A 25726-nucleotide genomic window follows, 5' to 3' on the forward strand; every position below is an offset into this window, starting at 1 on the left:
TTAATTCAATATTGTTTTGTACAGAATTCTTAAGAGTATGGAATAATATTTATTAGGCAAAGCGACTACCGATGAAAATTAGCCTTTGGTTACATTTACATTGAATCTTAATAAATGTTCACTGTCCATTTCGACATAAATATTGCACGCGCTCTGCATTCCTTCATTCTGATTGGTAGGTCGTGGCATTCCGCGGTCCGTTATTATCTTGATGCTACTTGTATGTTTATTGTATAACGTTACCTCCGCTGTGTTTTTCTTATAAGTTGAAATTGGTTACAAATAAGCCAATTAAACAAATAAGCTAATTAAATATTTCAAAAGAATTTTCGTTTTTTACTTGTGTGATAAGTAGCCATGTATAAAGTGGGCTTTTATCGCAAAATAAACCCCGGATGTATTACACTCGACTAAATTAAATACTTCTTCTCTTAAAAAGTAAGTGAAAGTAAGTATTTTCTTAACAGCTTATTATTGCACCAAAGTCAGCTCCTGTGAAAGTGCATTACGGTCTTCCAGAGATAAATTTGGACCCGCTTGCTTGCCGTAGAAGAACGTATTGTCTTGGCAACTGCTCGCGTACTGCAGCCAGATAAGGTCCAGCGCAGCAACCTCTAAAACAGCATTCAACTTAGCGTTTCTTTTCATTTTCTTCTCATTTTAATTGCTGTTTTTCTTTTATTGTCATGTAGTAATGAATGACTAAAAGTTGCTAATGTTTGAGAGACGACGTCCTTTTCGGTGTTGTTAGCAAACCGTCCTCCGTAATGGATCAGTACAGCATCCTCGGCAGGGTTGGGGAAGGAGCTCATGGCATTGTTTTCAAAGCCAGACACATCGAAGTAAGTCCATGTTACTGTGCGGTTTTCTTAAATACCTGAAGAAGCTGATGGCTCAGATGAATCTGTTTTTCAGACCGGAGAGACCGTTGCTTTAAAAAAAGTGGCCTTGCGAAGACTTGAAGATGGAATTCCTAACCAGGCTCTCAGAGAAATCAAAGCTCTGCAGGAGATTGAAGATAACCAATATGTAAGAATGTCGTTTGTGCCTTTAAACATTTACCACATTTGTAAGATATATTCTGAAAGAACTTGCGTCCTACCTTACTTTTATTGATGTTACAGTTGTTCATGTTTAATACAGTTGAATGTAAACAGCTGGGTATTCCTCTGTTGATTTATGCTTAAAATGACATATATTTAACATTAACAATAACATTATATGATTTCTGTAGGTGGTGAAACTAAAAGACGTCTTCCCCCACGGCACCGGCTTTGTGCTTGTGTTTGAGTACATGTTGTCAGATCTCTCAGAAGTCATTAGAAATTCTCAACGTCCTCTTACCGCGTCTCAGGTCAAAGGATACATGATGATGCTGCTAAAGGGAGTGGCCTTCTGCCACGAGAATTCCATTATGCACAGGGTAAGACCTTTTCTGTCCGACTTCAGAGTGTCTCTTTTGTGTGATCTGTGCATCATGTGTTTTTCTTGTAGGACCTAAAGCCCGCAAACCTTCTAATCAGCTCCACCGGTCATCTTAAGATTGCTGATTTTGGCCTGGCAAGACTTTTCTCCAATGAAGGGGATCGTCTGTATAGTCATCAAGTGGCAACCAGGTGATGGTTCACTTCTGTCAAGCTTCACTTGAAACTGAGATATGATAAGATTATAAATATCAGCTGTGTCATGTTTCAGATGGTACAGAGCTCCAGAACTTCTGTATGGTGCTCGAAAATACGACGAAGGAGTTGATCTCTGGTAAGTAACGTGAACTTCATTTAAGTTTATTTTATAAAGTGTAAAAAACAACAACTTAAGCCTATTAGGGAATGAGCTTTTTCTTTATTTGATATATAATTCTCGTGTCAATTTATTGTGATCAAATTTGGGGATTTTGGGATAGTTCACCCAAACATAAAAATGATCTCATCATTGACATTTACTCATGCTTGTCATTTCAAACAATCAAGAACATTGGTACCCAAACAACATTAAACCCAATTGACTTCCTTTTATAGACACAAAACCTCTGAGACATTTCTCAAAATATCTTCGTTTTTGTTCCACAGAAGAAAGAGTCACATACAGGGTTTGATTGATATGAGGGTGAAAAAATGATGACCCGAGTTATGTTGATCTATGTCCTGCTTTCAGCTGTCCACTAGATGTCAGAAGTTCACGCTTAACACACACTGCTTGTTGTTTTAGGGCAGTGGGCTGCATTTTCGGGGAGCTGTTGAACAACTCTCCTCTTTTCCCCGGAGAGAATGACATTGAGCAGCTGTGCTGTGTGCTCCGAGTGCTGGGAACTCCTAACCAGAAAGTTTGGCCAGTGAGTTTTTTTTACACATTCATTCAGTTTTTTGCTGCTTATTATAATCTCTTACATTCAAATCTAGGAAATAACAGAACTACCAGACTACAATAAGATCACGTTTAAAGAAAACCCACCCATTCCTTTGGAGGAGGTCGTGCCTGATTCTTCACCTCAGGCTGTGGACCTACTAAAGAAGTTTCTTGTCTATCCATCCAAACAGCGGATCAGTGCCAGACAGGTGCACACGCTTAAAATGCAGTGAGATTCTGTCCAGAGAAATGTCAGTGGTTTCGGTGACACTCATAATGTGTCTTTCTTTAGGCTTTGCTCCATCCGTATTTCTTCACAGACCCTCTCCCGGCTCATCACTCAGAGCTGCCCATCCCTCAACGCGGAGGAAAACCCTCTGGACAGCGCATGCAACCCCCCAATGAGTTCACTGTGGATCGACCCTTACACGAGAGCTTGGTGGACCCTGCGCTGATCCAAAGGCATGTGTGGGGTTGTTTCTGATTGCACATATGTACAGTTTTTGTTTACTTTACAAAAAAATGATACTTTATAGTTTACTATATGCATTATACTGTAATAGCTGTGATTAAATGATGAAATATTATGGCATACTTTTGAACAGCTTTTTCAACTACGCACTTCATTAGTTTAGTTATTTATTTCTACACAGTTACACATGTTAGGTTCAAAGGAATTGCCTGTTTGACTTGATAAAGCAGTTTGACCCTTCGGTGAAACGATTCTTTCTTTCTGCTGAACAAACTTTAACCTCATCGGGTTATGGAAGCTTGTTTTAACCGATCAGGTTGTATTCAGTTAGCAGAACGGGCTCATACAATTTTGTGCCAACATTATGTAAAACCATCTGCTTTGTTTAACACTAAATTGTGGCAGGTATTTCAAACGAAAGAGAATATTATTTTCCACAGTTACAGGTGATAAGGCTTTTCTCTGGTAAATAACTTCCTCCATTCCTTTCTGAAATGCAGAGATAACTTTCACGAAACCATTCGTGTGTAAACTCTGGGCCCTCGTTTGTCCTGTTAATGTTTTATAGCTGTTTTGATTTGACTTGCACTACTATACTTTACCAGTGTGAATTAAACGAATCTCTTCAAATAACAGACATGGATCATACACGTGAACTCTATAACCACAGCAGTAATGATGTCGTGAATGCATTTGCAAGTTTTTGTTCTGCTATACTTTACATTCACTGAGCCGAATGACAGCCCCGCCAGCACACTTGTTGATTCATCTCTCGAATTTCCCTTAAAACTGAACGAACAAAAGAAGAGAAAACGGTAAGCTTTGATTAACAAATGACTTTGACGGTCGTGCTGTGTGTTGATGTGCTCGGACTGTACATTTTTAAGATGACTGCTGCGTTTGTCTCTATTTGCATCACTGCAATCGCTCAACTGTCCTCTTGTGTTACATATTAAACTACGCTTTGCATTTTTTATTGGCTGCATTTTCCCTTTTGTTCCTTTTGTGGTTTGGCTTTTATCAAAGACTTTATTGTGCCGGTTAAAATTCTCAGGTTTCTAGTAAGTTTAAGAACTTTATTTCTTCACACTTCATTTTTGTTTGGAAATTGTCATGTTGGTTCAGTCTATAATTGTGTTTGACTGTTCATAGAAGATCCATTGGTGGAATATATGAATATTGATTGCATATGTCAGTGTTAATGTTTGGGTGTTAGTTTTGGCTGCAGTGTTACAACTTTACAACCATTGAAACTATTTTAGCAGATTTTAACAGATCATATTTTTAAGACCTTATTTGTATTTTCTAATTAATTTGTTTTTTTGAGTGAAAACTTGTATTTATGTCAAGTGCATGTATAATATTTAGGGATGCACCGATACCATTTTTTAAATACCGAGTACGAGTACCGATATTTTTTCTGGTTCTCGCCGATACCGATGCCTGTACCTTTTCACAACACAGTGAGACCAATAAAAATGAAATAACTTCTTAATTACAAACAACTCCACCTTAAACACATTATGAAAAATAAACAATTTCATGTGCTTTTCACAAACTTTCAAAGCAAATTTCACAACAAATTTCTGTCAGTTCTGTCACATGACGTATCGGTGTACGAGTACGAGTACATGAGCTTGGTATCGGTGCATCCCTAATAATATTTTATTAGTTTATAGTTTAGATTTGAAAATACTCTTACTTTAAAGTATATAAGATACATGTTATATTACTTTTCAGCTGGTTATGAGTTTGTACGTTAATTGTGTAACGTCGTTACCAATGTGAGACACATTTAATTATTGTTGTATGTCTCCACATATAGCAGAATGACAATAAAGCTCACTTGACCATATACATTTTCCTTTATATATTCTGTATTCTATATTGGAAATAAGATTTATGATTTATGGATTTATACAAAAAGTTAGTTTACGAAACAAATGAAGTATTAGCCCTACAAACTGATATTCTAAATCCTCCCTGAAGAAACGTGTGTGTGTTAGAAATATTTAACTTTTGCTCTCAGTAGTTTTGTAAATTTGAAAATGCTGTGATATTTCCAGACCTTTTCGTATTTTCCACATACACATTTGTGTGAAGCAACACATTTCCCAAAGCTGACCTGTGTGTAGCTCCGCCCACCAGACGCACATGTCTAACCTCAATCACCCACAATACCAGAGCACATAAACCTTCACACATCAAGTTCTGATCCATTATAGCAGAGCTGCACCCCACACTGACTCCTGTCCTGCGCACAGACTTAACAGATAAACTCAGGTATGTCACATTACGTCATTTCATTACAGTCTTAACATTCAAAACAAAGTAAGCGAAGCTGTTGGAGTGAATGTGATATATTTTATATTGGTTAGTAAGACTATTATATTGTTTTGTATATATAATAAATCTCCTTATTATAACTGATGCAATAATATGTATATATAAATATACATGTGCTTTACTTGAAGCAATGTGATGATAACGATGCCTTTTTAAATGGTGTCACACTGTTTAAAATATGTGGTGAGTTTATTTTTGTTCTATTTATAGAACTTTAAATAGGAAAGAGTTTACAAATTCGATTTTACCCTTTGAGGATAATTCACCCAAAACTAGCAATTCACTCTCATGTCATTCAAAACCTGCATTTGAGTCTTGCTTCTGTGGAACACACACGCACAAAGATATTTTTCAGAATGGTTTTGTGTCTAGACAATGGAAGTCAATGTTGACCAAAGCTGAAAGAAAGTCATACATACGGCATTGGGATGACATGAGGGTGAATGAATGATAAAATTATTTTCATTTCAATACTTTGGAATTCCCGTATCTCTAATCGATTTTTAACATTTTGTAATGAAATACAGCTATAGTCTCCATACATAATCCTTGATAGTCATGGAGACATCCGTCGAGTCTCGCTGGGCATCATCCTCGACGATGCCTACTTACCCATCTGAGTCCAGTTATCTGATCCACACTGAAGACGCCTCGACGTTCCCCTTCACTGAGACCGATCACAGCAGTGTGTCTTCGTTCACAAGCCCCATCCACAACCGTGGCCCTGGTGCTTTTCAACACGGCCCGGGTCAGTGATGCACATACAGAACTGACTAAGAATGATCTAGCTGAAAACGTTGGACATTGGGCGTTTTAGATGGATAGAAATATAAAAAGTGTATTATAAAATTATTTATGATTTGTTTTTATTTAAGTAACATTCCTGTTCTGTTTCTCTCTCAGTACATCCCGTTTTCTCCTCTCCGTTCCTGTCCTGGCTGGAAGGTTCAAACGGTCCCCCTCTAACCAACCTCCTCCCATCATCTCCATCGTCCTGGCACAACGGCAGCTTCTCCAAGACAATCTCTTCATCCCTCCATGTCTCCAAGCCCCTTTCCCCTTCCAAACAACCTCGTTATGCTCCATCTCCTGCCCTGGACCACAAGGAGACCATCGGTCTACAGGAGGGCATGAAGGTAGAGAGGCTGAGTCCTCCTGGAGGTGGGGAGGTGTTTGGGGGGATGTACCCTCTCAGCACATACTGCGGTCCATCTGTGAGACTGAGCCAGGATTACAACAGTTCGCTTCTCTATGCACCCTCACCCTTCTCTCCGAAATCACACTGCAAGATAACATTCTCAGGTGAGAGCATCGCTGACGGGCGGTTAGTTGTGGGTGATGATGGTAAAGAATCAAATCGCTTAGGACAAATTCAAAATAGAAGGTGTAAAACGAATGTAGATTGTAGAGGCAAAACAATCTGGATTTGATTTCATATCGAGATCGTCAATAGTATTGAATTTTGATTGCAGACTTGACAAATCTGAGCTCAGTTTGAGACGTTGTTGTTGAGATCTCTGCTGAAAATCAAATGGAGACATTTGTGAGATTTTTATTTTCAGAAGAAATATCTGAGATGCAGGTGATTTAAGCAAGAGTTGCTCTCCGTTTAATCTCATTGATGTCCAGGCAAAATAACTGGGAATAATCTAATCTGTGATTACGAAAAAAAAGGATTACATGCAAAAGTGATAAACGCTGTTTCATTACAGACACGCGGGAGTGTGTAAACTGCGGAGCCACGGCCACCCCTCTATGGAGACGTGATGGAACGGGTCACTACCTCTGTAATGCCTGCGGACTGTACCACAAAATGAATGGACAGAACAGACCCCTTATCCGGCCCAAAAAGAGACTGGTACACACACAACGACCAGTGTTCGTTTATGTAGCCAAATCTTGTTTGTAATCGTTGGCACTTTGATCAAGAATATGTGATGAACGCTGGTCTCTGACTCTCTTTCTGTAGGTTGTCAGTAAGAGGACAGGCACTCGGTGTGCAAACTGTCAGACGAGCACCACCACGCTCTGGAGACGCAACGCTAGCGGAGAGTCCGTGTGTAACGCCTGTGGTCTCTATTTTAAACTGCACAATGTGAGACTTCTTTTGTCATTTTCCCCACTATGGTAGTCAGTGGTGGCCAAGAACTGTTTGGTTACAAGCATTCTTCCAAATATCTTTCTCTGTGTTCTTTAGAAAAAAGACATTTATACAGATTTGGAACAACTCGAAGGTGGGTAAATGATGACAGAATTTTCATTTTTGGGGGAACTGTCCCTTTAAGGCCACAAGGAATGAATTTTGTCATTGTTTACTTAAACATGTAGCATTCTTTGCGGAACACAAAAGAGGACAGATTGAAGATGGTTTCTACCTCGCTTTCCCCCCATGCAATAAAAGAGAGACAGAAATCCACCGTTTGGTTTCAAAAGACCCCTTGGCGACTGTATTATAGAGTCAGACCTCTAGTAAATCTTTGCTCTTTTTATGAAAAAGTGTAGTCTAAAGCAGTGGTTCTCAAACTTTTTCGTTGTAAGGCCCCCTTTGTGTTAAGTGCATCGCTTTGCGGCCCCCCATATAAAGACGTATAATCTTAAACTTAGAATTTTAATTAATTAAACCAAAAACATTCAGTTATACAATGCTGGAACCTCAATTCTTTTGGTTGGTGGTGTCATTTTTCTGATGTTTGATTGCATAAAATCTATGATAAATTTCTATATTTCATAAAATGCCACAACATCTGTGGCCCCCTGAATCCATCTTGGGGCCTCCCAGGGGGCCACGGCCCCCAGTTTGAGAACCACTGGTCTAAAGGGTGATCGTTCACCCAAAAATAAACATGTTTTCATCATTTACTCACCCTCATGACTTTCTTTCTTCTGCAGAACACAAAGGAAGATATTTTGAACAATGATGCTAACCAAACAACATTAGCCCCCTATGAAGACATCTTAAATGATCTTCTTTTGTGTTCCACAGAAGAAAGAATCATATACATGTTTTGTACGACAGAATGTTTAAATTTGGTTGAACCATCCCTTAATGTTCTCCCTTTGTGGGAGAAAGAAACTCATGCAAGTTCAGAGCGATGAGGAGTGAACTAGTCTTTCATGAAGTGTGTTTTAGACGTTTGCATCTAATACCTTCGCTTCTTCTCACCAGGTGAACAGACCGCTGACAATGAAGAAAGAGAGCATTCAGACGCGCAACCGGAAAGTTTCCAGCAAGAACAGGAAAGAAAAGAAACTTAGTGCTGCGGAGGAGAATCTGCATTCCGATTTTCCCAAAAGCCTCGTCTCTGAATGTGACTCCTATTCTCTGGGGGTCTACAGTCACTCCTCCCATTCACTGCCCCAAAATACTGCCTACCACAGCCATGCCACCCTGCCCTACCCATGCCCCCCGCCGGCTGCCATCTTACCCAGCATGCTATGAGAGACACGAGACTATAAAACATTTATGGAATGACGGAAGAGCTTTGACAGGAGTTATTATGCAGAATTTCCCAGTCGGCCAGTTATAAAATGTTTGGTTTAATACTTTTGTTTGTAACTCAGTTGGCATTAGCAGTGTAGAGGTCATGGGTTCAATCTCAGGGAACACACATACTGATAAAATGTATAGATTTTGATCAACTGTTTGGATTAAAGCATCTGCCAAATGTGTAAATGTAAACTGTACCGTTTGTAGAAACCCTTTCTGCTGTTTGTAATCTTTTCCACTACAATAAATCCTTTTGAAACTGTAGTTTTGTGTAATATCTTTGAATTGGGTCAATTAACATGAAAACCAAAACTGCATGAGAGAGTGACACTAGAAACGTTTTTTTAAAGGATGTTTAGATGTTTTTAAGGGAAAACAAGACAAACAAAAGTTAATCATTTCTGTATTTTGGTTTAAGTCTTGAAACAACCCGGTTTGCAAGAAATCTTGTTCACATTTATTTCACAGAGTAAGTTGCTGTTAGCCGCTCTTAAAGGAGAAGTGTAAAGAGTCGCTTGAACAGACTTTGAATTCTAAACAAAAAGTCACGCTTGACGTTGTGGTTTTTCTGTGATGCCATTATGAGCGTTGCAGCTTAATTGGTCTGCAGTGCGAGTTCGGCCGTTACGCTGTGATGTGACAGAACGTATGCAAATTCAACACTTTCCGTTGTACAACAGAGCAGATCATGTGCGACATTGATACGCTCCAATGGTTTTGTTCAACAGTATTTGGTTATCATGCGAAGGAAATGACATCTATGATTTATTGTTTACATTCATCTCACACACAGTCCTTTTACATTTCTCAGTTGTTTCATTTAAATATCTCAGATGTTTCTCCTAAAATTGCTTTTAGGAAATAAAAACTTGTTGAAACACGAAGAGTCTGTTGGTGCAAAACGAATGTAGATTGTATAGAGGTCAAATAATCTGGATTTGGGTCAATTTGATGAGAGTTCGTATTGAGATCTTCAATAATATTGAATTTGATTGCAGACTTGACAAATCTGAGCTTTCTTCTAAAATTCAAATGGAGACGTTTGTGAAATTGGGGCCTTTTCTCAAGAAAATGATCTGAGATGCAGGAGATTTAAGTTTCTCTTTAGGCGGGCCTACTCAAAATTGAATCTCCTTGATGGCTCGTGGTTGGTGGTCTGTTCAAATCTTCTAAAAAGTGATGCTAGTAAACCCCTAGCAAACAACAGAGCAGTTCACCTCTCCTCATAACTGTGGCCAGGCTCTTTTAGCAGACATCTTCCTTCCATCAGCCCATTCTTAAATTGACAGTATTTTGTGCAACATACACGCCAAAACCGCCAACACAGGCTGGGTCGCAATGGAAATTCACCCCAAATGCCGTGGAATATGGGGTTAGGTCTCAGCGACGTTGAACTTGGGTTGGTGATGGTATTGCTGATGCTGCCCCTCCCCTCCCTTCTCCTCCATCTGTTTCCATCTCTCAGGGTTGACCACACAGCTCTGCTACCCTGGCTTCTAGTGGAGCCTCATTGTGCAACGCAGGCAGCTTCTGGTTTTCCGGACTCTATAAAAAAGTGCAGAAGGGAAAAGGAGATGCACAGAAAGAGGTTGCAAGTGAGGGCATGGGCCTCGCTGGTTCGTTTTTTTCAAGCATGGTACACCAGGCACATCGTTCGCTTTTTTTGTCAGTGGCTTCCTCCGTTTAGGGTGAACCAGTGTTATCTGGTTTACTGGGCAACTTAGTAGGGGGAAATGGTACTGAATGACTTGGAGAGATTAGCAACCACAGGACCGGTCCAGCCAACACGCAGGCCTGTAGCGCTCAACCACTTCTCTCGCTCGCCAACTTGCCACCTCTTTTCCGTACACAATGCGCTATGAAGGGTTAAAGGCTTTTTAAATCCCATTAACAACGATATCTCTGTATCTGTTCTCCCCAGGTGGTTTGTTCAGGGCCCTCCCTTCAGGGGAAGCCATCATCTTTAGCTTAAAAATGTGTCTGTTCTGTTTCAACGGGAGTGTGAATAAACTGTTTTGGCTTATCAAACAGTAAATGAACTGCATGTCTGCTCATTTTCAATATGTTCGCTCGTTCAAATATTCCATATGGCCCAAAATGATGAACCTCGCCCTGCCCGAAGAAATAAGAAAGTCACTTTAAAGTCACTTTTAAATGCTTTAAAATCCAGTCTTAAACTTTTTTCTTTACACCAACTTTTGTTTGTCTACTTTGTTTATCTTCATATGCATACATTCTTATAGTTTTATCATGCATGGTTTTCTTTACTTTTTTCTACTACACTCATAAAGATAATAAGTGATATTCGCCTAAATTCTGATTCTGGTAAAATATATCTTAGTGATCTTAGTGCTGCATTTGACACTGTCGATCATAACATACTTCTAGAGAGACTAGAAAACTGCTTCGGTCTTTCTGGGACGGTCCACAAATGGTTCAGGTCATACTTAGATGGGAGAGGTTATTATGTGAGTATAGGAGAGCATACGTCTAAGTGGACGTCAATGACATGCGGAGTCCCACAAGGCTCTATTCTTGCGCCACTCTTGTTCAGCCTGAGTCAAATAATGAAAAAGAACCAAATTGCATATCACAGCTATGCAGATGACACCCAGATTTACCTATAGGCTTATCGCCAAATGACTATAGCCCCATTGACTCTCTCTGCCAATGCATTGATCAAGACATCAAGAAAATTTGGCAACAGACAGGATTAATGTGCACATTGACTACACTAAACACATTCCATAAATCACAATAAATAAACAAACAAACATAAACTTACAACCTATTGAATCTTGTCAGTCTAAGGTTCATTTAGATGTGAGAAAAAAAACCTTTATAGACTTTATAGTGTTTCTACTGTAGAAACAGTTTATAGTCTTTTTATGTATGGGTTTTGATCATCTTTTATGTGAAAGTGCTGCTTTAAAATAAAAAATAAATAGCGCAAAAACGTAACACAATCTAAAAAAAACATATCTCTCTAAGAGTGGAATTATATGTGCAAAAACAATATATTAAAAATATTTCGTTTACATTTTTGACCTCCAGCGTCACTGCTCCTCTGCGCGTCACGTCGCACACGGCTGCGCGCAATCCTAAAACATTTCGACATTATGCAGCGCTGCACAGACTGCTCAGCGTATGACATCAAAGCACCGCGAGAACTAGTCAAAGCAGACTGCTCTGTATGCTCTAGAATCGCTCTCGCGGTACTTGATGTCATTTTTACACCGACCCGTCTGGGCAGCGCAGCGTGAAGTTGAACACACACACCTATAGTCATCAAAGCCAAATGTGTATTTTTAATTTAATCATTAACAAAGTTCCTCATTATGATTATTAAGCGAAATATTCTCCAATCCGCCGCTGAGGCATCACATGATTAGTCACATGATAAATTACACTTTACTCAACGATGTTGAAAATAAACCAATCACAGTCCTTTGCAGTTACTTGGTTAAATCATTATAAAATTCGTTTTTATAGAATAAAGTGGTGCTTATTTTAAAAGTGTATGACAAATAATTAAAAATAAATGTAAACACGAGTGTTCGGGTTTAGCGCCCCCTCGCGCCCCTAGACGCATATGTTTTGAAGCGAGTCGATGGCGCGCTCCTAGTGACGTGAACTGTTAGCCGGTTAGCATTTCCAAACAAAAAACATTGCGTGTTTACATTTACGCTGATGCAAATTGATCTTAACAGTTGTTTTCGCTATGTTGCCCCAATTTTGGCACGTCCAGTCCTCACTTTTATGTCCAGTGCAGAGAATAAAAGCAGACATTGAAACTTAAGGGTGTGTTGCTCATACGACTGGCAGATCTGAATCTCGAATAAGCTTTGAATTGCAGTGCTTTTTGATCTGTGCAAACATACACGCGACATATTTCGAAAAGCAGTAAGTAAATCTCGTTATGTATTTTCTTGTTTATTTTCTGCAAGTTATTTTTAAGCAATGTAATACTACAATGGTTTAATATGTAGCCACTTTCTTATTATATATGCAGTAAATATATGCATTTGATCTTTTTTAGGCCATAGGTATAGCTATAGATAGGTACAATAAAAGATCTATGGTCAGTTCTAGTTTATTCTGGTACTGTTATACTACACCATTTATTGTACTACACATTTTTCAGACATGCAGTTATTTAAATGAGGAAATAAACCTGATAGGTATGGTATCACATCTCTACTTGGATCTTTGATGCAGAGTCATAAAGTCCTGCAATGGATTCTGCACCTGATGAAAATGGAGACTTCAAAGGTTCCTCTGGATCTCCAAAAGGGACACGAGAGAAGCGAAGCACTGTAAGCCAACATCCATCATCTATTACCAAGAGACGGTTCATTCTTATTTTTTATTAATGCACAGTTTAGCACCTGTCAGTCATTGTATGCTGACGGTTTACTTTTGCCTTTTCAATGTGACACGAGTAATCTCATTCATTAGTAAATAATCCACAGATATGTTTGGAGTTTGCCCACTTGCTCTGGGCAGTTTCTTGCTCTGTTTAGCACCTTCAGAACATGTCAGGCATGTGAGAACATTAGATTTCAAATATTCGATCCATCGTCTTGAATATCGAGAGTACGCTTATTGGGCAATGCTTAACCGGTTGAGCTACAGAAACCGGGTTTAGGGGGTAGATCTTTGTGTTTTAAGACGTCTGTGCTCTCCAGAGAGATAACAGCAAGCCGAGCCATAGGAAGAGCCTGCAGGAGGCACGGAGGAAGGGAAGAATGGATCGGAGTAAAGCAGAGGAGGAGATGAGCGGTCGGCTCCAAGACCTGGTAAATTCTTTGTCGTCAAGAACCAATGGATGGATCGAAATAGGAACCCAACTGTTGGGTTAAATGAACCCAGAAACTATTGGGCTTGTCCCTTTTTGACCCAGCCATGAAAGTAACATGAAAGAATGTTTTTCCAGAACATAATTTAGTTTTTGTTGTACTTACAACTTGTTACAGAACGGTTTGACTAACTATCTGTAGGTCAGTTAATAAAAATGTAATAGGTCTGTTACTAATCAAATAATAGTATAACAGTAAAATAACGGACTGATATAAACTTAAATAAAGGAAATAATTAAGAAAGCTCAACCCCAAGCTTCTTAAAGGAGTAAAAGCACAATACATATTTACATTTGATGTGTTGATGCAGGTCACATATTGACAGCTCAACCAACAGCCAATAGGTTGAACAGATGTTGTGTCTTTAAAATATTGCCAATACAAGTGTCTGTTTGTGATATATCCTCAAAGATGTGCTTGTGTAAGCGGGATATGTTTTTATCTGTTTTAGGATGTCCGCGGGAAGACTAAAGCGGCAGGAACCGGTCTCGTCTATGTGGACGCGTTCATTCGCTATCACTGCCTCTGGGACAGCAGGTGACGCTTTAGTGTTGTCTATTTTGACTGGATTCACGTATTTTAGACTTCAAGGGCTACACAACATTCCAAGACACAATTGAAACGAGCATTTATTTAAATGTGTGTATGTGTGTGTTTTGAGTTATAAGCTTAATAAGAGCAAAACTACTATTCTTCACTTTTTAAACCATATTTCACGAAGGTAGTTTACAACGGTTCTTATATAACAGAAGATTGAAAGTTGTCTTGTTTTTTTTTCTTCAGTCATCCAGAGCGTCCAGAGAGAGTGGCTGTTGTAATGGACACGCTGGATAAAGAGGGTTTGCTGGCACGCTGCGTACGGGTCGAGGTAGTCCTCATGTGATTTGATGTTTTAAACGGTCCTGTTATTGTGCTTCATGCTTGTGTGTGTTTCAGGCCAAAGCTGCATCAGAGGACGAGCTCTTACTCGTTCATACGTACGTAAACATTTACATTCACTGCAGACGCTTTCATCCAAAGTGTCATTCAACAGTAAAACTCTGAGCAATGTGTTGTGTTTGTACAGGAAAGAGTACATCGAGCTGATGAGATCCACACAGAATATGACAGAAGAAGAACTGAAGACGCTTGCTGATCAATATGACTCTGTCTATCTCCATCCTGTAAGCCCGTCATCAAATCACACGTCTTCTTCAGTCCTGGAGCTCTTTCATTCAAATGTTTTGGACGGAAGCTTTCGGTTTTAATGTAGAAAGTTTGTATCTTTGTACAGGAACTTTTCGCTTCGGCTTGTTTGGCGGTGGGATCGGTTCTCCAAATGGTGGATAAGGTGATGATGTCACAGCTGCGTAACGGGTTCTGTGTCGTCAGGTTGTGCAGCGCTTTTTCTTTTGCATTACCATCGTCTTGCATTTTTTGTTTGTTTTGAATCATTCATCGATCTGTTTTTGTTTATCTGCATACACACAGGCCTCCTGGTCACCACGCTCACGTAGATCAGATGAACGGCTACTGTATGTTCAATAACCTGGCTATAGCGGCACGATACGCTCAGAAACGGCACGGAGCGGAACGGCGAGTGATGACCACTTTTAATACATGCACAGTATTTTTTTAAAACAACATAAATTCACATCCAGTCATGTCCAGGCCCACATTATTATTGGTTTGACATGCTTGAATGTTGCGTTTTTTTTCTTCCCCAGAGTTCTGATTGTGGATTGGGACGTGCATCACGGCCAGGGAATCCAGTATATGTTTGAAGAGGATCCCAGGTACACCTGTGTTAACTCCTCTTGTTTATTCATTTGCCACAGATTAAGCACCATGCGATGGGTGATGATGTCATCGTCTCATCTCTGTTCTCTCTTTTTGTGTGTCAGTGTGCTGTACTTCTCAGTGCACAGATATGAAGACGGCTCGTTCTGGCCTCACCTCAAAGAGTCTGCGAGCAGTTCTGTAGGTTCAGGAGCGGGTCAGGGCTACAACATCAACGTACCCTGGAACAAGGTAAATAACGCTAAACCCTCCCTCCAGTGAAGTCTTGGTGGTCATTCGACTGCCCATGTTTACATACTGTATAAGCACCCTTTCCATGTTAAGCAACTTATCTACCACCCAGATTTAGCTAAAAACACTTTGAAAGATGAATTTTTGTGCACCCGCTGCAATTATAAAATGATGGCAGTGATGATTTTCATATAGATGTCTTAAAAGTTACTATATGCGCGTCACCCATTCCAAAGGATCCAGAGGAGTACAAGCTTCATATTGCAAGGACAGAAAATGATCAGGGAAAATATACAAATGTAGAACATGGCTCCTATAAGTAAGTAAGTACGTCAGTTGAGTGACCTCTGAATGTTTTTCAGACAGGAATGGAAGATGGAGATTACGTGGCAGTTTTCCAGCAGGTCCTCCTGCCGGTGGCGTACGAGGTACAAACAGCTCTCGGATCGGTCACATGGACATGCGATGAAGTGTTTGTTTGATAATAATGATGTTGTGTGTGTTCCACACAGTTTCAGCCGCAGCTGGTGTTAGTGGCGGCAGGCTTTGACTCTGTGATCGGAGACCCGAAGGTGTGCAACAGATTTCATATTTGATGCTCTGCATGTACGATCAGGCGTGACGTCCTTTTGTAAAGCAGTTCATTGGGTATGTTTAGGGTGAGATGCGAGCGAGTCCACGGTGTTTCTCCATCCTGACTCACGTGCTGAAAGGCATCGCTCAGGGGCGACTCGTGATGGCCCTAGAGGTAAAATCATATCGTGGCATAAAAAACGACACAATATTTCTTATTTCTTCTCGCGATTAAACATCTCGTTCTGTTAGGGTGGATATAACCTGGAGTCCACTGCTGAGGGTGTTTGTGCATCTGTGAGGTCACTTCTGGGCGACCCCTGCCCTCATCTGACCTCTCCCGGTACCCCGAGTGAGAGGTGACGGAGCTGAGAAGCTCATGGTTTATCTGCATCGTATCTTCCTTCTGCATTTTGGTTTTGAACTATTTTTCTTGTATCGTTGCAGTGCACTGAAGTCCATCTCACAGACCATCTCAGCCCTGTATCCATTTTGGAAGAGTCTTCAGACGCTTGGTATGAGCTGAGAATTATTATTTACAAACAGATCGTTCTATCAGTGTAATATGTAAAACCGATCTCCTGTCATCCTTCTTCAGTCCTTTTTTCGTTTCCCCAACATTCGCATAAGCGTTTCAACTAGTTTCATATGGCAAAGACATTTCAACACGTGTGTGCATGTTGATGTTTAGAGGGCGGTCCTCTGTCTGATGTCACACCCCTGCCCGCACCAGTATGTGCAGACGTAAAGGTTTCTTCCTCCGTCACCGGGCTGGTTTATGACCAGATGATGATGCTCCATCACAACATGTGGGATAGGTGAGAGCCGAGCGGCGCTGACCAAAATCATCCTGCATCTTTGTGACGTGGGAGAAGAGTTTTTATTATGAATCCATATCAAATAAGGAAACCTCTCTTCCCACAGTCATCACCCAGAACTCCCTCAGAGAATCTCACGAATCTTTGCCCGTCACGAGGAGTCGGGCCTGCTGTCTCGTTGCCATCGGATACCAACTCGCTTAGCAACGGAAGAAGAGCTGGCACTATGCCACAGGTAAAATGCCTGCAAATATTGTATTTCAGTCAAAAATCTGTATTTTATGATCGTTTCTTGGGTTAATGTATGTTGATTCTCTCTTGTGTCAGTTCGGAGCACATCAGCACTATGAAGAACACAGAGCGCATGAAGCCCAGAGATCTTCATCGACTGGGGAACGATTACAATTCCATTTACATCAGTAACGAGAGCTATAAATGTGCCCTGATGGCCGCCGGAGCGTGTTTGAACTCCGTACAGGCCATTCTCACAGGCCAGGTCTGCGTTATTGATTCTTCTGTACAAAACTTCAGATGTCAAATTATCGTTGCTTATATTTGAGATGGAGAAGTGTTTGTTTCGTGTTGTAGGTGAGAAACGGTGTGGCTATAGTCCGTCCTCCAGGTCACCATGCAGAGGAAGACAAAGCCTGTGGTTTCTGTTTCTTTAACACGACTGCGCTGACGGCACGCTTCGCCCAGAGCATCACCAGCCAATCGCTGCGCGTCCTCATCCTCGACTGGGACGTTCATCATGGAAACGGCACACAGCACATCTTTGAGGCGGACGACAGGTTTGTCCAGTGTGCTGAGTGTTAGCTTCTACAAGCTAGCTACCCTTTGCCTAGATTACAGTTCTGCTCACATTCTTTCATGTAAGTTCATCTAGTGCATTATGGGACATTTTTCAAACGTTAAAGTGTTTCCTGTGTGCCAGCGTTCTGTACATCTCCCTGCATCGCTACGAAGACGCAACGTTCTTCCCCAGCTCTGAGGACGCTAACTATGATCAGGTGGGACGAGGGAAAGGAAAAGGTTACAATGTCAACATCCCCTGGAACGCAGGGAAGATGGGAGACGCCGAATACATGGCGGCTTTCCATCATGTAGTGATGCCCATAGCCAGAGAGGTAAACACACACACTCATTCTCAAAGACATCTTCAATGTCTAGAAGCATGTTTGGCGGTTAATGCAAGTTTTTGGGTTGTAGTTTGCTCCGGAGCTGGTGCTGGTGTCTGCTGGGTTTGATGCGGCACGGGGCGATCCGTTAGGAGGGTATCAGGTCACACCTGAGGGTTACGCCCATCTCACCCACATGCTAATGAGTCTAGCAGCCGGCAGAGTGCTGGTCATACTAGAGGTGAGTGTTTGGAGTTTTGCCTTGTTGTAGTTTTATTCATATTTATTCACATTTATTTGTAAATGTCCATGTTAATTTGTTTATTTTTTAGCATTTTTGTTGTTTGCTTAAATATTACCTATAAAGTACTTTTACTATTAATATTACTGTTTTCTGTTTTTTGGCCAATGAAACCACCTACTATGTTGGAGTGTCATCCAGATACTGTATTACTTATATTTATATTTATGCATTTGGCAGATGCTTTTATTTAAAGCGATTTAAATTGCATCGTACTATACATTTGTTTCTAAGTATGTGCAATCCCTGGGATCGAACCCACGACCTTGGCGTTGCTACTGGAAACCACTGAGCTACAGGAAAGCTTAAAGTGATAGTTCACCCAAAAATAAATATTCTGTCACCATTTACTAACCCTGTCGTCATTTTAAACCTGTATGACTTTCTTTTTTAGGCAGATTACAAAAGAAGATATTTTGAAAAATGTTGTTAACTGGACCCCATTCACTTGCATTGGTTTTGTCTCCGTACAATAGAAGTGAATGGGGTCCAGTGCTGTTCAGTTACCAACTTTCTTCAAAATATCTTCTTCTGTGTTCTGCGGAAGAAAGAAAGTCATAAAGGTTTGAAATGACAAGAGGGTGAGTAAATGATGACAGAATTAAAAAAATTTGGGTGAACTATCATTTTAAGATTTTATAATATGTGTAGTATTAACACTATATTAATATGAATACTTCAGTTATTAATATCACGATTATTGTCAGTACCGGTATATTGTGAAACGCTTAGCCTCAAACTAAATGAAAATGAGAAACACCTTAGCAATAAACTGAAAGTTTTTCAAATAATATTTAGGCCTATATTTGAATAAGCACCCTCTATGGATAGTTAAATGTCTTAGTCTGTAGTATTTTAAAGAGATTTTAACTTCTGCCGTGTTCTATCGCAGGGAGGATATAACCTCACCTCCATTTCTGAATCCATGTCCATGTGCACCAGTATGTTACTGGGAGATTCGCCTCCCGCTCTGTCCAGCCTAAACCCTCCTCACCCCAGTGCTGCTGTCACCATAAACAATGTCCTGCGCGCTCATGCCCCCTACTGGAGATCCCTGAGAATACAGCGTGAGTTTGCACTGAACTGAGGCGGACACAGAAATGTATCACAAAATGTAGAATCATATCGGTCAAATTAAATGTGTTTGTCTGTTTCAGTACCAGAGTCTCTCCGCTTGTGTTTACCATCTCCAAAACCCAAAGGCAAGCGGACGTCAGTGGGCAAAAGTAAGAAATCTCCTCGCCAGTCCACCCCCTCCCAAAGTACCAGACAGGTACCGCAGCATCACGCCTCCCCCGAAGCCTCGGCTCCGCCCACTGCTGCCCACGAGCAGTCCGGCCTCGATGACCTCACTCAGGGCATGCTCGCTCTGGATCTATACACGAGTGCCTCATCTAACCCCAGCCCTACGTCAGTTCCCATTGGAGGAGCCAGACGTAAGGTAAAACCTTCAGCCGGACAGATGTCAGGTTCACCTCTAAAATTGGTGTCAGAGAACACCAAAGACGAAAACGGCACGAGTGTGACCACGGACATGACATCAGAGGGATCTGTAAGCATTCCTGTTAACAAAAGATTACAATTTTGAATGTTGTTTAAACGTTTTGCCAACGTTGTTTAAATGTAGATAAAACAAATAGAGGATTAGGATCACTTTAAAATCAAGTTTCAAATATGACGTTCTCTCTGTTAATTGTCTGGTAGACCCTGAAATCCGAGGCCACTGTAGAATCAGGTGGTGCCGGTGACCGTAAAGGAGCCTGTGGTCACACAGAGAAATCAGTGTTTGAGCTGGTGTGTGGAGCCCAAGATGTAGATGGGGTAAAGAATCTGTGTGTAATGTAATAGCAGAGTGCCGTGGTTATCTCTGCTCTCTATACCCCTCCACTCAAGGATTTGAGCGCTAATCTAATTGTGCGTCTTTTGTTGCTAGGAGACGATGTTCGTGGTGGACCCGTTGTCATGGTGCCCACACTTGGAGTCCGTGCGGCCGGTGCCCGCAGGTGGCGTCGACGTCTTCCTGCCGTGTGAAGATTGTGGGGGGGATGCTGAGAACTGGATGTGTCTCTTTTGCTACAAGGTTACTCTTGTGCAAATTACACATGTGTATTCTGACAGAGTGCTAGAGGGACATTTTATTTATATGTGAAAATCCCATCATTTACACACACTCATGCCATATCAGCTTTTGATGACTTTGGTCCTCCGTTGAATACAAACAAAAACTTTTGTTATCTTCTTATATAGAAGATATAAGTCCTTATATATATATATATATGAGACAAAATGTTCAAACTTAAAAAGCAAACACATCCAACATTAATGTAATCCAAATGAATCCAGGAAGCAAAACAATGTTGTGATGGAAAATGATTCATATTAGCAAAATTATAACCAAAACAAAGGCATAAGAATGCAAAATTCCAATTTGGTAACATATTGATAACTTAAAATCTCATTGGTTACCGATGGGTTGCCATATCTTTTTGCTAAATAAGCTTTTCATATTTTATGGCATTCAATGCTTATCTTGTTTTCGTGTCATGTAGATTACATGTTGAAACCTCTTCTTTTTAGGAAAAGTATGAAATTTAAAAAGCGAAAATGACCAATATTGGTGAATTATGAAAAATATAATGTTCAAATGACATACCGTTGACAGTGACAATATGAAACAAAATGTGGTTTCATATCTCTGTGTTTGTGGTGCGGATGGTTTTCAGGTGCTCTGCGGGCGTTATGTAAACCAGCACATGGTGACCCACGGCCAGCTGTCGGGTCATCCTCTGGTACTGAGTTTCGCTGATCTTTCGGTTTGGTGCTATGCCTGCGAGTCATACGTCCACAACAAGGTGAGTTCAGCTCACTGACGGACTGACATTCTGACTTCTGCTCGACGTCACATTAACATGTTTATGAGCTTAATTTAGTTAATGGGGTAATCTGATCTGACTTCGGAGAGGATTTATTCTTTACTGTGCGATTTCTGAAGGCTGGTGAAGAGACAGGAGCGCAAATGAAAAACAAAAGCCAACGTCAATTCACCTGTATCTGTCTCTCTTTCTTTCTCTCTGCACATGCAGGCGCTCTATGAAGTCAAAAACGCGGCTCATTTATTGAAGTTTGGAGAAGAGATGGCTCCTTTCAACTAAACCGGCAGATGGCAGGATTCATAGCCAAACAAGCAGAAGAAATGTGTGTTATTGTGTGCATGTATTTTGTTCTGTAGTTTGTGTGTGTTGAATTCAAGTATTTTTTCTCGCTCGCTTCTGTCACCTTTATCTTCATCTGGAATGATGTTCTTCATTGGTTGTTATCCTGCCAACTATGAGGCCATTTGCCAAAATACTTATTTTAGATTTATGTTGCAAGCTATCCTAAATCTTGATCAAAATTTTAATTGTCTGTGCAAATTCACGTGTAACTTTTTTAATTTACTGTAATTTGATTTTATACAGTTACCCCGAAAACAATAATAGTTTACTAGTAGCATGGTGCTTAATTCACAAATCTCCACCAGCCTTCTTTATAGGATTTTGAATGATTTGTTTATCAAGTCACAGGCAACGTTTTGCACTGTACTGTTCAGATTTTATTTTGTTATTGCTCAACTCCAGGCCACGATGATCAAATAATAACAAATATAATACCTTGATGATAAAGCAATATATAGTGCAATATATCCCGTAACAGTCTGAAGACTCTGTGTCGCCAAGCTATTTTTCTGTTACATTTCCTTTTGTTCTTTTTGCACATGATATAGTAACACAATTATATGCTCTTATGTTATCTGAAAATCAACTTTGTAACTTTTGGTACACATTGCAAAGTAAATAATAAAACCTTCCAGTGTTCTTACAAACCAATGTTTATCTTATGATCTTGTTTGTGAAAGGCTTAAGTCTTTTTTTTTATGCATTTGGCAGACGCTTTTATCCAAAGGGACGTACATTGCATGATACTACACATTTTTTTGATTTTGGGTATGAGCAATCCCTGGGATGAAACCCAGGCACCTTGGCGTTGCTAGCCCCATGCTCTAACCGCTGAGCTAATATTTCAAATATAAACATATATTTGCTTCACACTGCAAAAATGATTTTCTTAATTAAATATTTGTACTGCAAAACAAGACAAAAATACTAAGTGTTCTTACGATACATTTATTTGCAAAGCAAAAATACATGATATTAGGCCAATTTTGTAAAAAACAAAAGTATGATTATTACTTTTATTCTTAATTTATATAATATATATAAAGTTGGCATATATTTGTTCAGCATAGACTATATTCTAAATATATATTTTTCCAAAGATTTGCTTCTCAAGTAAATGGTTTTGAATTTAAAATTTAAGTTTTAACATTTGAATTGGAAAACAAGAAAAATATATCTATTTTGCTATGTATTGCATGAACGCAATGCAATCTAGAAGGGGAATAGAATTGAGGTTATTAATGTGATTTTGAAAGCGATAAAACATTGTAATGTCCATTCTTGATTTAAGAATGTAGAAATCTGTATTGGAAAACAAAGCAGAAATACTAAGATTTTTTTTGCTGTGATCATGGTTGGGGGGGTTTTTGCATTATAAAATAAAATGTCGCAATGTAACAAAAACGGATGCATTCATGTGATACACAGATGATGTTTCTCCCACTAACATTCGCATATCTAATGGATTTCTCTCCATCTCTCCATCTCTCGGTCTCTTGTTCTGACGTACATCACCCCTGCATCAAGTCAATCTAACACTCATGACTCTCTCTCTCCTCACAGAAAATGGTAAATCACCCATCACCCATTTTTTCTGTTTCTGCCTGTGTGTGTATGTATGTGCGCAGAGACCCTTCCCACCAATCAGAGCATCCCTGACCTCCCTCCCTCCTCTCCTCCTCTCCCTCCTCTCCTCCTCTCCCTCCTCTCCTCCTCTCCCTCCATATGTGCACGAGGAAGATGGTTGCCACTGCTGTGGGCCTGTTTTTAATGTCGCACGTCCTGCCATAGTCCCACAAGAAAAGAAGCCCTGCTTTCAGGTCATTTTCTCTCTTTCTCTCACACACACTTTTACAATAAGCTGTTCTGCCGTGATTACATGTGTTTGTTATTGATGTGATTTTTGCCACTCACTTCCTGCAGAGCCTCACTTTTCTATTTATTTCTCCTGTTTACATTGTTTAATGTACAGAGATAAGCTTTTGTGCTTTGGATTGTGATGATTATCTGTCAGCATTATATTTCTCATCTACCTTTCTCGTTTTATTTGCCGTTTTATCTTTTTGTGTGTGTGTGTAATAAGCTGGACTTGCGACATAAGTGCAATGATATTATAGCAATACGATGTCATTCTTTAAAGGGCCAGATTTGTGTCATTTATACAAAAGGTCATGTTTTTGCTTCCATTGATGCCCACAAGATGCTTTTGAAAGAAATCTTAAATCCTCACAAACTGGAAAAACATCACAAACTTGTGGAGTTCAAGTGCTGCTGTAGGACATAAAGATGCTGAGATGTTCCTAAATCAAATATTTCGATTCAGTTTTTCACTAAAATTATTATTGTGGTTTACATGAAACATTATTTCAGATTATAGCATTGAAGACATTTAAATCCAAACACTATAAGAAAGCTTTACATGCATGAGAACATTTTTGCAAGGTTTTATATTAAAATATTACTGAATGTACTGTACAAGAGGATGTATTTTAGATGGTCCTGTCGCGATTTCATTCAACTTTTTTCAATTACATTTACAAATACACAATTGAGGTAGTCTCTGAATTAGTTTGAGCTTATAAAACTACAGCAATGATCAAAAGCGATGTGCAAAGGACATTTTTGTAAAATACAGTATTTGCTTTTATTTGTACCCATCATCAAAATCTGAGGTACGAAATGGACCGAACACTAAACTTTAAATGATTTATTGGATAAAATGATTTAACATAAAAGGCATATCAGAGAATATGGGTTTGTATACAAAAACAGGGAGAACAACAAAAAGCTCACGGCAAATAAAGCAAACATCGACTACAGTTTTATCTGTTATGAAAATTTGTTCATCCTTTCTTTTAGTAATATTTTGTAGTCATTTTCCTGGGCCTTGACTCAATACGTTCCTTTTCAAAGTTGAGCTTCGCTTTTGCACAACTTTGCAACATGTATACAAAATTGTTAAAACATTTTTTAAACAACATTTAAAAACAATTTATTTAAACAAATAGAGCAGGGACGTCAATTTTCCAACACTCAACGATCAACATTGGAACCAGATAACGCAGTAAATATTATTGCTTGAACAGAACTGAATATGGACTGTTTTTTCTCTCCAGCTGCAGAATGCAGCATCACTCCCCCGAGGTGGCCCGTCTGTATCAGACGGAGTTTATCCGGAGCGCCCGGGCGGTGGGAGTGCTGTGGGCCATCTGCACTCTCTGCTTCGCTGTCATCGAGGTGGTCATTCTCATCCAGCCGTCCTGGGTGGGCACACGAGAGCTGCACTACAGAGGCGGGGGTCCGGCCCCTCCGACCGGGACCCTGGGCCTTTTCGAGGTGTGCTTGGAGACGGATTGGCCCGTCCCGGAATGCCGGGGGTCTCTTCACACCCTGACGCCTCTGCCTGCGTTCCAGTCTTCCGCTGTCCTGGTGTGCATTTCTCTCACCATGGTGTGGGCCAGCGTCGGCTGTCTCTGTCTCTTCAGGTTCTGTAATGCAGCCACCGTCTATAAAATATGTGCGTGGCTGCAGCTGACGGCAGGTGAGACTGTTTTTCTGATTATTATTACATTTTACTACATCAGCTTATTTGGACACCCAGAGCATGAAATTGGGTAAATATCACAACATGCATTTATTTGATGTCACTTCAGGGTTCTGTCTGGCCCTGGCGTGTGTGTTGTTCCCTGATGCTTGGGCTTGTGCTGAGATGAGGGCTCTTTGTGGGCAGCGTGTCAGCAGTTTCTCCCCGGGAAACTGCTCTGTTCATTGGGCTTACATACTGGCCATGCTGGGAGTGCTGGATGCTGGTATACTGGCCACACTGGCTTTTGTTTTGGGAAATCGACAGGATGCTCTGCTGCCAGAAGATGCCAAGGATGGAGAGGGTAAACACATCATCATTCCCTGATAATGTCTCTGTTTGTTCATTCATAATTTTCATAATGTTCCCACTTAGAATATTCTTTTGTACATTTTTGCATTCCACTATATTATGGTTTTATATAAACAATAATAAATATTATAGAAGTGATACATTTTGACAAAGTTTCAAAAGGTACTCGATTTTTGTTTTATGATGATGTTTCATGCAAAAAAGGTGTTTAATGTTGCCTCCCTTTTCACTTTCACAGTTACTGGACTGTTACTGTGAGCGTAATCCAGACACAAGCTATCAGAAT

General features: G+C 40.1%; 4 protein-coding genes across 5 annotated transcripts; all 4 read left to right on the forward strand.

Annotated features, from left to right (window-relative positions):
• Window positions 1–541: 541 nt before the first annotated feature.
• On the forward strand, window positions 542–4657 carry cdk20 (cyclin dependent kinase 20). The gene is made up of 8 exons (XM_057357552.1): window positions 542–842; window positions 916–1029; window positions 1235–1423; window positions 1495–1616; window positions 1696–1758; window positions 2209–2332; window positions 2400–2555; window positions 2639–4657. The coding sequence occupies exons 1-8, from the start codon at window positions 768–770 to the stop codon at window positions 2828–2830; spliced, it is 1035 nt and encodes a 344-aa protein (XP_057213535.1). The 5' UTR covers window positions 542–767; the 3' UTR covers window positions 2831–4657.
• Window positions 4658–5243: 586 nt separating this feature from the next.
• gata1b (GATA binding protein 1b) lies at window positions 5244–8908 on the forward strand. Its single transcript, XM_057357551.1, has 5 exons — window positions 5244–5912; window positions 6068–6466; window positions 6877–7022; window positions 7134–7259; window positions 8331–8908. The coding sequence occupies exons 1-5, from the start codon at window positions 5723–5725 to the stop codon at window positions 8601–8603; spliced, it is 1134 nt and encodes a 377-aa protein (XP_057213534.1). The 5' UTR covers window positions 5244–5722; the 3' UTR covers window positions 8604–8908.
• Window positions 8909–12258: 3350 nt separating this feature from the next.
• On the forward strand, window positions 12259–22190 carry hdac6 (histone deacetylase 6). Of its 2 annotated transcripts, none has more exons than XM_057357490.1 (28): window positions 12259–12554; window positions 12870–12967; window positions 13340–13450; window positions 13962–14047; window positions 14294–14378; window positions 14447–14487; window positions 14577–14673; window positions 14784–14881; window positions 14981–15085; window positions 15217–15285; window positions 15394–15520; window positions 15883–15948; window positions 16033–16092; window positions 16179–16268; window positions 16346–16452; window positions 16541–16608; window positions 16785–16911; window positions 17018–17146; window positions 17239–17407; window positions 17500–17702; window positions 17846–18038; window positions 18121–18270; window positions 19223–19397; window positions 19488–19882; window positions 20035–20151; window positions 20264–20410; window positions 21054–21182; window positions 21414–22190. In XM_057357490.1, exons 2-28 carry the CDS (start codon window positions 12887–12889, stop codon window positions 21480–21482), a joined length of 3294 nt encoding a protein of 1097 aa, XP_057213473.1. In that variant the 5' UTR covers window positions 12259–12554; window positions 12870–12886; the 3' UTR covers window positions 21483–22190. The 2 variants fall into 2 exon arrangements, with proteins under 2 accessions (XP_057213473.1, XP_057213474.1); XM_057357491.1 differs by having other exon boundaries at window positions 19488–19771.
• A 1041-nt stretch (window positions 22191–23231) lies between these two features.
• Window positions 23232–25726, forward strand: lhfpl4b (LHFPL tetraspan subfamily member 4b). Its single transcript, XM_057357236.1, has 4 exons — window positions 23232–23365; window positions 24662–25086; window positions 25199–25432; window positions 25679–25726. The coding sequence occupies exons 2-4, from the start codon at window positions 24669–24671 to the stop codon at window positions 25696–25698; spliced, it is 672 nt and encodes a 223-aa protein (XP_057213219.1). The 5' UTR covers window positions 23232–23365; window positions 24662–24668; the 3' UTR covers window positions 25699–25726.

The sequence above is a fragment of the Triplophysa rosa genome, linkage group LG17 (assembly GCF_024868665.1).
Source record: "Triplophysa rosa linkage group LG17, Trosa_1v2, whole genome shotgun sequence".
In the NCBI taxonomy this organism is placed as follows: domain Eukaryota; kingdom Metazoa; phylum Chordata; class Actinopteri; order Cypriniformes; family Nemacheilidae; genus Triplophysa; species Triplophysa rosa.

Coding starts and splice junctions, on each gene's coding strand:
- cdk20 (XM_057357552.1), top strand. CDS start 768: ATGGATCAGTACAGCATCCTCGGCAGGGTTGGGGAAGGAGCTCATGGC. Junction 1,759..2,208: donor GACGAAGGAGTTGATCTCTG/GTAAGTAACGTG, acceptor TTGTTGTTTTAG/GGCAGTGGGCTGCATTTTCG. Junction 2,556..2,638: donor AGCGGATCAGTGCCAGACAG/GTGCACACGCTT, acceptor GTCTTTCTTTAG/GCTTTGCTCCATCCGTATTT.
- gata1b (XM_057357551.1), top strand. CDS start 5,723: ATGGAGACATCCGTCGAGTCTCGCTGGGCATCATCCTCGACGATGCCT. Junction 5,913..6,067: donor TGCTTTTCAACACGGCCCGG/GTCAGTGATGCA, acceptor TTTCTCTCTCAG/TACATCCCGTTTTCTCCTCT. Junction 7,260..8,330: donor TCTATTTTAAACTGCACAAT/GTGAGACTTCTT, acceptor TCTTCTCACCAG/GTGAACAGACCGCTGACAAT.
- lhfpl4b (XM_057357236.1), top strand. CDS start 24,669: ATGCAGCATCACTCCCCCGAGGTGGCCCGTCTGTATCAGACGGAGTTT. Junction 25,087..25,198: donor GTGGCTGCAGCTGACGGCAG/GTGAGACTGTTT, acceptor ATGTCACTTCAG/GGTTCTGTCTGGCCCTGGCG. Junction 25,433..25,678: donor AGATGCCAAGGATGGAGAGG/GTAAACACATCA, acceptor TCACTTTCACAG/TTACTGGACTGTTACTGTGA.
- hdac6 (XM_057357490.1), top strand. CDS start 12,887: ATGGATTCTGCACCTGATGAAAATGGAGACTTCAAAGGTTCCTCTGGA. Junction 14,674..14,783: donor ACTCTGTCTATCTCCATCCT/GTAAGCCCGTCA, acceptor ATCTTTGTACAG/GAACTTTTCGCTTCGGCTTG. Junction 20,152..20,263: donor GAGCCCAAGATGTAGATGGG/GTAAAGAATCTG, acceptor TTTTGTTGCTAG/GAGACGATGTTCGTGGTGGA.